This window comes from Chelonia mydas, chromosome 10 (assembly GCF_015237465.2).
Source record: "Chelonia mydas isolate rCheMyd1 chromosome 10, rCheMyd1.pri.v2, whole genome shotgun sequence".
NCBI classification, from domain to species: Eukaryota; Metazoa; Chordata; order Testudines; family Cheloniidae; genus Chelonia; species Chelonia mydas.
The window spans coordinates 13,013,080-13,024,011 of NC_051250.2; the positions used below are offsets into that span (position 1 = coordinate 13,013,080).

The 10,932-nt window shown below is 35.5% G+C and overlaps 2 protein-coding genes across 4 annotated transcripts in view; one reads left to right on the forward strand and one right to left on the reverse strand.

Annotated features, from left to right (window-relative positions):
* Positions 1-10,932, forward strand: part of C10H7orf50 (chromosome 10 C7orf50 homolog) — a 193,823-nt gene that overhangs the window by 30,294 nt on the left and 152,597 nt on the right. The window lies entirely within an intron of this gene.
* On the reverse strand, positions 1,823-9,602 carry GPER1 (G protein-coupled estrogen receptor 1). Its single transcript, XM_037910973.2, has 2 exons — positions 8,620-9,602; positions 1,823-7,229 (listed from the first exon to the last, which is right to left on the reverse strand). The coding sequence occupies exon 2, from the start codon at positions 6,788-6,790 to the stop codon at positions 5,714-5,716; it is 1,077 nt and encodes a 358-aa protein (XP_037766901.1). The 5' UTR covers positions 6,791-7,229; positions 8,620-9,602; the 3' UTR covers positions 1,823-5,713.

Sequence of the window (10,932 nt, forward strand, 5' to 3'; positions counted from 1 at the left end):
TTTTTAGCTTGAATGCAATTTAGCAGCTGGAAAAAAGGAGTAGAACCAGCGCCAGGTGACCAGTGAGCTCTACCTGCTCTCGTCCCCTAAGGCCCCTACTCTACTTGTGCTACATTGATGACATCTTCGTCATCTGGACCCATGGAAAAGAAGCCCTTGAGGAGTTCCTCCATGATTTCAACAATTTCCATCCCACCATCAACCTCAGCCTGGACCAGTCCACACAGGAGATCCACTTCCTGGACACTACGGTGCTAATAAGCGATGGTCACGTAAACACCACCCTATACCGGAAACCTACTGACTGCTATACTTACCTACATGCCTCCAGCTTTCACCCTGACCACACCACACGATCCATCGTCTACAGCCAAGCTCTACGATACAACCGCATGTGCTCCAACCCCTCAGATAGAGACATCACCTACAAGATCTCTATCAAGCATTCTTACAACTACAGTACCCACCTGCTGCAGCGAAGAAACAGATTGACAGAGCCAGAAGAGTACCCAGAAGTTACCTACTACAGAATAGGCCCAACAAAGAAAATAACAGAACGCCACTAGCCGTCACCTTCAACCCCCAACTAAAACCTCTCCAGCGCATCATCAAGGATCTACAACCTATCCTGAAGGACGACCCATCACTCTCACAGATCTTGGCAGACAGGCCAGTCCTTGCTTACAGACAGCCCCCCAACCTGAAGCAAATACTCACCAGCAACCACACACCACACAACAAAGACACTAACCCAGGAACCTATTCTTGCAACAAAGCCTGTTGCCAACTCCGTCCACATATCTATTCGTGGACACCATCATGGGGCCTAATCACATCAGCCACACTATCAGAGGCTCGTTCACCTGCACATCTACCAAAGTGATATATGCCATCATGTGCCAGCAATGTCCCTCTGCCGTGTACATTGGCCAAACCGGACAGTCTCTACGTAAAAGAATAAATGGACACAAATCAGACGTCAAGAATTATAACATTCAAAAAACAGTCGGAGAACACTTCAATGTCTCTGGTCACTCGATTACAGACCTAAAAGTCGCAATTCTTCAACAACAAAAGCTTCAAAAACAGACTCCAACGAGAGACTGCTGAATTGGAATTAATTTGCAAACTGGACACCATTCCATTAGGCTTGAATAGAGACTGGGAGTGGATGTGTCATTACACAAAGTAAAACTATTTCCCCTTGTTTATCTCCCCCCCCCCCCCCCCCCACGGTTCCTCACACGTTCTTGTCAACTGCTGGAAATGGCCCACCTTGATTATCACTACAAAAGGTTGTGCACGGCTGTCAGAGGCAATTGCTTTAGTGACTTATCTATAGTTATTCATCTCTGATTATAAATCTTCCACTAAACAACATATTTGGATGTGTCATTCATTTGTACGGACCAGTCTTTTGGTTTATCTCCTTATTTGGCATTTGCTAATACTGAACGTATTCAAGAGACAGGTTGGTTAGTGTAAGATGGGATTTTCAAAAGCCCGTACATGGCTTAGGAGTACAAGTCTCATTGATTATTTTCTGTGGGACTTGCTCCTAATTCATTGGGAACTTTTGAAATAATACTGTTAGCGGTAATACTGTTTTTTTTCATGTCTCCAGACACTTCATATAGGCCCCAATACAGCAAGGTATTTAAGCACCTGTAATGTACACAGATTTTATATACAGTGTTTGTGAAGCATCCACCTAACATTTTAGCAATGCTCATGAAGTCCTTTCCAAAGATTAAATTATTCAGAATTTTGAGTGGTTACCTTTGAAGTTATATTTTACATTTTTTAATTTGATTTTTGATAATTTATACTCATGTTGGGACATCCTTTATTTTTTACAGTGGAAATCTAATTGTTCAGAGTATTTCTGGAATGCATTTAAATTTATAAAAAGCATTAATTAAAATTAAATTTAATAGTTCTTAGAAATAGTTGCTAATTAAATTAATTTAGATTAAAGCAAAATTGTTTTTTGACAAAAGATAGGTCTGTCCAGTGACACACAAAATTGTTGTTTGCTCCTCACACAATTGGCAATACAAATATTGCAGTTAGATTATGGGTTTAGTTTAAAATAATGATGTTTTATAGCTGTAAATTTTTTCTAAATTCTCTAGAATCTTGCTGCAGGTAAAAGTTCCCTTCAAAATCAATAGCAGATGCAAAATACTTATAACTTTTATCTTTGGTTCCTGCTATACAGGAGACCTGAATTTGAGTCCTAAACCCAGTCTCTCTTTCAGGGAGTTGAAGATTGGTAGGGGGAGTGAACTGGAAGTGAGGAGTTTTTTTTAAATGTTTTCTTAAATGATCTAGTGTTTGGAACAGAGTTAATGGTCTTCAGTTGGAGATTTGACCTACCTTCCTTGGCTAAAGAGCAGGTCATTGTATTGTGGGACTCAAAGGTGATGTTGAGGAAGAAAGTGGGAGAGCAACCCAGAGTACCCCTTTTCTCCCCCACAAAAGCACTTCATACTTAATGATAAACACAGCTTCCAACTTCAAAGAAGGGCAGGGGAAACCTGCTTTGGCAAATTATTGTCCATTATGTAAATGGATGAACTCCGGAAACAAGTTGATCCCATATGTGATGGTGTAGGCAGATTATGTTTAATTGCAGCTGTAGATGATAAAGCAAACATAGAAGTTTAATGGCATGTATGTGAATGTTACTTCATTTACATGAATTTAAAAAAGAGAAGATAGAGAAGTGGTGGGAGGAGGTGAGCTGTTTCTGCACCCTAGCAGAGGACTTTATTTAGTGAGTAATTGAAGAACTATAGCTAGGATTTCAAGAAGCATATAATTATACTCAAACTAAAATGTGTAGGCAGCAGAAAACTGCCTTTTTTTTTTTTATCCTGGTAAGGCATACTTGTAATTTTGGGTCTAAATGTGGTACATTACGGCAGTAAGAGGAATTGTATATTTTGTCATTCCTGACATTACACATTGTTTTTTCACTCTATAACAATCTAACCTGCCTAGATATTTCTAGGTGTCATTGTGGTATCTGAACATTAAAAATAGCTGACTACAAAAAGTTTTCAGAGTTTTGAAGATACATTGTCAAAAATTAGTTATTTCCAAAGTTAGACAATTTATCATGTTTAGAACATGATACTCATGTTGGGACATCCTTTGGAACTGGGTGAGTAAATAGTATGTGATTATGATCTCCCAATATATTTTACATGTAGAAACAGCTAATTCACAGGAAGGGGAGCTCTGCTAATATTTGCTATCATGGTAGATCTCTGAACATAAATGCTTTCTCTTTTTTGTATAATCTGTTCGTGCTGATGAAAAGGCCTTCTTCCAACACATAGATCCAACAGATATAATTACAATCCATTATAACAAGAAGAAACATTCCTTTGGGCCTCCAAAAACAGAATAGGCAATCCTCTTGTGAGCTTAAATAAAATAAAATCAGTGATCTGTGATATTGGTTTCTGGTTTGGGTTGGGTTTTTTTTTTTGACTACAGGTAAGATATGTTGGTAATTTTGACACTTGCCAGGAACAATCCAGGATTTTTGTACATGCATGATTTTTGTATGTGGCTGACTTTTATCATTTGCAGTGCTTACCTGAGAGAAGAATCCATTCCTTTGATTCTATGTCAGTTGAAATGCCAATCTTTCCATGGTGAAGTTAATATACACTGGCAAATCAATAGCTGGTGAATAATGTTGGTTAATTGCAGAGATGAAAGTGGGTGGGAAAAGGACAAAACACCACATGTTAGATAGCAGAAATATGGGAGATTTGTTGCTAAGTGTTGTATAGCAACTCATTCTACACGTAGAAGGTATGATAAAGCAGACGTCTTCCCTGAGAGGAGATGGATTCACACTCCCACGGGGAAGATGTGCAAAAGTGAAATTGTTCCTTAGATGCTGTGGATGACGAAAATATGCAAATAACACCAGAACGAACAGGTATAGGAAACACCAACATACAGTTTTCATGTAAATCAATTTGAGGAATATCTGTCTAGCTAAATGTGTTGTTAATCCACCCATCACCAAGTTGTACCTAGGCACCTATAGGTCAAGTCCTTTGTGACTGCAGCTTCCATTAAGAAACTCAGGTATTTCAGAAGAAATGTAATTTCATGAGAAATGTTCTTTAAAATTATCTAAAAATCACTTGTTCATATGTCATAACCATGCCGACGTAGAATACATGAGAAGTAGGAATGAAGGGCTCTTATCTCAGTTTGGAGAGATTTGTATGCGTAACTGCCTGCACGTAGCGAGATTATATATGTGTAGTCTTCTGTGCATTTCAAGAGACATAACAAGTAATATTTCAGTGCAGCTCTGATTTAATGTTTATGGGGTTTTTTTAGTGGTCTTAATGTGATCTTTAAGACTTGATAGCACCTTGTGTGAAGGCTTTGCAGTAACCTGTTACATGCTATATGCCAGAGCATCTGAGTTCAAAGCTCACTTATTAGTTTCCAGGCTTGCAGAATTTGGAAAAGTCGTGTGTCTCTCTTCCTCCCCACCCCCCCAATCCACTGCGTAACTCCTCCTTTTATTTCTTCTTGATATGACTTTTCTGTGAAGGAGAAAATCCACAAAGAAGCCAGCAGGTATCTAAGATCCAGAAAGGCGAGTGGATTTGGAAAAAGACCTGATGGCTCATCATTTTCTCAGTTACAGAAATTGTGTGATTCCAAAAATAATGAGGCTTCCAACATTTTAATGAGAGTTTCTTACACTGTCGTTTTTTTGTAGAAGGCAAGTATTTTTAAAAAAAAACAACAAATTCCATTCTTACAACCAAGACCGATATTGTTACAATATTAAAATGGTTCAATTTTCATTTAAATGTGGTGACTGATGTAAATGTGTTTGTCTGTGTGTGTGTATACATACACACACAAAAATTAAAATGAAGATAGCAGTAGTTTCGTTAATTAGGACACTTTAATCTGTAGTTTGTGCTTGTGACAAAAGACCCTGATTTTTCTATGGACAATATTCAAAAATAAAATGAAGCAGTGAATTTTGTTTTGATGGATTCTCTGAGATAAGGTAATACAGATGAGGAGGATAATATGCGTGACTTCAGATTTGATGAAGCGTTGATGTGAACATTACAAACGAGGAAAAAAATCTTCATCCTAGTTCTATATTACATTAAGACAAACAAAAAAATCAGTGCCTGAAACGTATGTTAGAACAGAAAGCATATACAGTCCTGTGTATAGCACAGTAGTTCTTAGCAAAGTTTTCAAATGGCTATATTTGGATGGTAAATCAATAACTTTTTTCTGCATCTCCACATCAATATGTTGTAATGAGTTTTCCCACTGTTGTGGCAGCTTCATTATTTAAATGGGAACACCCAGCATACGACAGCAAAGTAGCTATTCTCTGATAATCGAGTTACCTCTATTCTTCCTAGTCTGATAACGTTTTCTGATAAATTATCATTCATACATGTATAATGCAAACTAAAGGCCCCTTATTAGTCAGCTTTTAGTAATCCTGTTGATGATTAAATATAAATCTGACTAAAATGTATTCTTCCACATTAAAGTCTTGTCATAAAAATATTTAGAGTATAAACCTTCAATACTCAGCAGGGCATTCTACATACCTATATTTTACTGTTAGTAGCAGGCATTTTGTTCTATATTTGTGCAATTTTCAGTTATGTTTTTATACAGCACTCCTAAATTAAACTTCTGATTGCTCATTACTGTCAGGAATGACTGACTTTAGGGCAGCATGACAAAAACGACTGAACGTTGTCATTTTAGTTTTCTGTTCAACATACAACCGTAATTTGTCTCTAAAAGTTTCACCTAGAAAACTGTAAATCAGAGGGTTCAAACAACTGTTAGAAAAGGCTGCTAGGTTTACAATATGTCCTGTTAGGGGATAATCATGCCGAAAAGATTGGTTGCCTGAAGAGAGAGTCTTTCCTTTCTCTTGAAGAAGCTGAACGCTAATGAAGACATTTTCAGGTAGCCAGCAGATAAAGAAAACCAGGACGACTACAAAAATCATTCGAAGAGCCTTTTGGCGCCGTAGTCGAAGACTCCTGTGTTTGTGTGCTTTTACAAGAACTCGAACAATTAATGAGTAACAAAGACCGATGATCACAAAGGGGATTATAAACCCTAAGGTTATTTCTAACCACTGGATTTCTTCTACATCTGCAAAACAAAAGTAGACCTCTCCAGTGTGCTGCAAATGTACAGCTGTAAATGGCACTAGTGCTGCAGAGATAGATGCCATCCATATGAGGCCACAGCTTAATCTAGCATGCTGCATAGTACGAAATATGTTGGACCTCATTACTTTTGCAAGTGCTATGTATCTGTCAAAACTCATCCATGTCAAAAAGAAAATGCTGCTATACATGTTGATCTGAAGGAACAGAGACATGAAAGTGCAAATTATAGTGATATCATAATACTTTTCATCAAGATTAAAAACCTCAATGAGGGAGTCAGCAACTAAAATCAAATCCGCTACTGCAAGGTTTATGAAGTACAGGTCAGGAATAGTCATCTTTTCCCGAAAACTTATGTTCACAACTAAAATCAGAATGTTTCCCACAAAGCCAATAGGGAAAAGGAAAATAGTGTAAAGGCATGATAAGAAAAGCCCAATAATGTATTGTTGGTGTTCTTCTGATTTATCAGCCAAGATAGAAGACATGCTTTCATTGCATAAATGTGATCCATTTAGTTCAAAAGATGTGCGGTTACAAATAAATGGTGATACTGCTCCTGTGTAAGATTCCATGGTTAGGATCTCTGCTGGAAAGATTACATCGGTATTCACGCTTTGACTTTCAGTGCCAAAATGGTTAAACTGTTGGGATTTCCACAGAGGTTACAACAAACATTTTAAGGATTTGGAAAGAGGTTTACTTTTTTTTGTATAAAATGTTTAAACTGTTTGGAAATGGAATGGAAGCCAAACCAAGTAGGCTTGAAATTAGTTGAAATTTATCAGTTACAGAAAAGAAAACCGTTTAAGAAATTTGCTATTTGTAAGATGCCATGCACAAGGCAAATGAGAAAATTAATGTTTCAGATCATGTAGGACCTTTCTGAACTTAATGGTAGTTGAATTGCACGTACACAAATGTTTCTTCACAAATGTTCCGTCTTGCAGATTGGAAAATGGCAGAATTTTAGGTCTGTTTGTTCCTTTTAACAATTATTGAATATCCTTGGACCTGCAATTAGTAAATGAAAAATTATTAAACTCATGCCTAGATGATTTATTTTAACTTTTTTAAAGCTCGGGCATTCTATGGTATATGGATTGTGGGTTTACACTTACATACACAAGTGATTGTGTGTTTAGGAACATGATGCTTTAATACATATAAACAAATGTTCAGCAAAAAAAAGCATTTAATGTACATGAGAGGGAGATTATTAGGAGCAACCTGATCAGATGTGTGCTAATCAGGAACTCTTAACATTGATAAATATGGGGGAGGGATAAATCAGTGAAGCTGACCCATGAATCTCTGGAGTAGCAGAGAGGAACTTTCCTATATATCATATTCCTTGTTTTCCTAGTCAAATAGCAAGCTTAGCATAGGCTTTGGCTGCAAAAATGTTAGAAAAAATCTAGACAGATGGTACCTTGGTACCTTCTGCTTGCAGAGAAAGAGACAGAAGGAAAAGACATCTTTTAAAACCTCAAGATAATGTGAATTTGTATTAATTTATACCATCTTCATGTTTAACCTTATTTTCTTTGCAATAAATTATACTGCATTAACGTCCATAATGGGAATGGAGTTGAAAACAACACACAAGCGTGAAAAATAAGAACTTTATATAAATGTAATTTTATATGTAAACTTGAAATCTTGGCAAAAGTTTCCAAGTTTAAAAAAAAAAGGCAAGAAAATGGTCAATTTGAATATTTTTATAGTTGATTTTATCTAATTTTGTTTTAAAAATAATAAACCTTTTAGTAGTAAGATGATTACATTCTATTCTGTACTATAAAAATGAAAATGTATACCTGTCAAAGACATGCAAAGATATTCTTGGGTAAATACATAAATTAATAGATGCTTTATCTTTTTATTATTTTTAAATCTTAGTAATTTAAAATACTGGTGGTGCACATTCCCAGGAGAGAAAAAGATCAGGCTATTAGAACTGGACAGAATTAAAATATCTTCTATTATGAAATTTATTTTTTGACTTAATGACTTAAAAATCATTCCAGCTATTGTTAGTAGTTAGCAGAATATATTTTGAGGCATTATTGCAATGCAAGTGTTTGTTCATACAAAAGCATTTTTATGAAATTTTGTTTATCAGAGGTCATTCTGATTTTTCAATTAGAGATCTAAACATGCCATATATATTTGAATTGTTGCCTTTTTCTGAAATATTCATAATAGAAACAATTTTTGTTCTTGAATAAGGTGATAAACTGCTTCAGATGCAATGAAGGGAAAATTAATGTTTTAAAAAATTAATGTTTCAGAAAGGTAGATCTGTAAAGATAATCTAACTATGCATAAAAATCCATCAAAAACCAAACCAATATCTTCAACGATTACATTGTTTGTAGCTATGTAAAGTGTTAGAATTTACCTTTGATTCCTGTGTGTCCATCCACAGTCATTTGTTCGGATCTGATTTTCTTCCAAACACCATAAGGCTAGCTTATATTCAGATACACTGTTAGTGGATATGTTAATTTCAGCTATATCAGCAGTCAAAACTTTTAATGTTATTTAGGTGATACCAAGCTGCACTGAATGTCACCTGTTGAGCAATTCAGTAACAAAAAATCCATATAAAAGCATATTCTGTTAAATAAATGACTGTCATTGTTTTGCAGCAAATGCAGATCTTACTGCAGATCCTTGGTAATAAAACATGGCTTTATAGATTCCCAGGGTCCTTCTAATTTGTGTTCATTTGAAGTGGTGTTGAACAGGCTTCCTTAGGCTAGAATTAACCCCATTTTTGCTGGTTCCTTTTCTTTACCAGTACTAGACATTAATCTTTTCCCTCATATCTATCAACTATCTTTATGATGCTTAATATAGCTTTCATTTTACCCTTCCCTTGTTTTTGAGGGAGGATAAAACTGTAAATTCAAATGCTCATTGAGCACCAGTTCAAATATTAATTTTGAGTAGCAGTGAAACATATTTTACTGTGCATCTATAGCAATAGTTCAGTTTATCTAAGAGTTTAAAAGACTTTCACAGTCCAAAGAGAAGTATTAGAACTTCAGAAAAATAGTAGTCTAGTTAATGAATGAGCTGAAAACTTGACTAAAATTTTCCGATCCTCTTTGAGAGTCCTATTTCTCTGTTAATCCTTTGCATTTCATTTTCCATATGCACATGTATCCTCAACTTGACTCTGCTTAGTTGTTCTGCTTAAAACCACCTATATGAAATAAGCTTAATGATGCAGTTGATTTGGAGAATCAGTCTTGCTTCCAAACCCCAGTACGGCAGGTGGAGTTTTGCATTTCCTCTCCAGCGGAAGAGAGCTTAGCTGACAGTTGCACAAACACTACCTGCTGGTTGTCAGAATTGTTCTATCATAACTGGAAAGAAAGTCTTAGAACATTCTAAAACCAGATAAATGTTTTAAACCCTTATTTCTCATTTGAAAGAACAAAACTAAAGTTTATATGCACAATGTTCAGAGCTGTTTGTTTTACTTCTGTTTTTATATTTATGATATGACTTTTATTGTAAAATGCCTCTTATTGCTGCAGTTCTATACAGTATTCTGTAGCTACTCTCCTAAGGTAGGCTGCAGAAGGTCTTGTTAAGCATGTATCCTTGTGTTCAGGATTTTCAGAAGTTCAGATTACAGGTTCAACTTGGGATAGAAGTAGTCAGCCTGATGCCTTTTTTACATGTTTACAAAACATTGTTAAAATTCCCTGAGTTGTTTTGGTGTCTTATTTTATTTTATTTTATTTTAAGTAACAGAGGAAAGAGATTTGTTTTCTTGTGTAAAACTTGAGTAAAAGGGCTTTGCACAGAGAAGGTAAGTGGATGATGGGCATTTCTTAGCCCCGTTGTAGCAAAAATGCTGCCTCCCTGTGTTGTGATCAGTTAAAGAGGGGACAGCCAAATAAATAACCAAAATAAAGGTTCTGTTTAAGACGTTTGTTTTCCAAGTTCTAAACATCAGTTGGCTTTATATTAAAATACATAATTTTGTAAAAAGTACTAATTCTTTTGGCATTTTGGAGAAAACAAACATTTTTTTAAATGGCCAAGCTATTTTTTTGAAACTCGCCATTAAGTAGCTTTTTTTCATAAAGCAGAAAAAAGTCAAACACAGCATTGTTTTATTATAATTTTATGAGTTCTATATTCATTACAAATTTTTTGTAGTCTGAAGGGGTTATGCTCTACTGAAGTTTCTCTGAACTTTTCTCAAAAAAAAAAAAAAAGGTTGAAAACATATTCAAATCTGAATGTAGATTTGTTTGTCCAGCTATAACGTCAATGTTATTGATTAATCCAGTGGCATTTTAGCATTAAGCCATGCCATGGTAAAAAGGGATATAAAATGGTTCAAACAAATTTTTGTGGCCGATGAACATTGTACCCCTTCTATCTCCTTAGCTTTGCTGATATTCCAGACACATTCGATAGTAAAGGGTATCTTAACAACCCATGTTAAATGACAATCATGCCATTATTGGAGTTTACGGTACTTCCTGACGTAAGTCATCAACTTTATTGTTGCTAAGAATGCACTTGATAATTACTGGTACCTCTGTATAGGGATATGTGAGACTGAGAATAGAAGTAGTTGCTTAATTGTGACTTTTTTTCAAGGGGCTTATTTGTGACTATATAACAATTGAGTGTTTTGATTTTTCAGTCAAGTATGTAATGGTATTTAATAATTTTATTTATTTTT

Excerpts from the sequence above, each read along its gene's own strand:
- GPER1 (XM_037910973.2), bottom strand. The coding sequence starts at position 6,790 with ATGGAATCTTACACAGGAGCAGTATCACCATTTATTTGTAACCGCACA.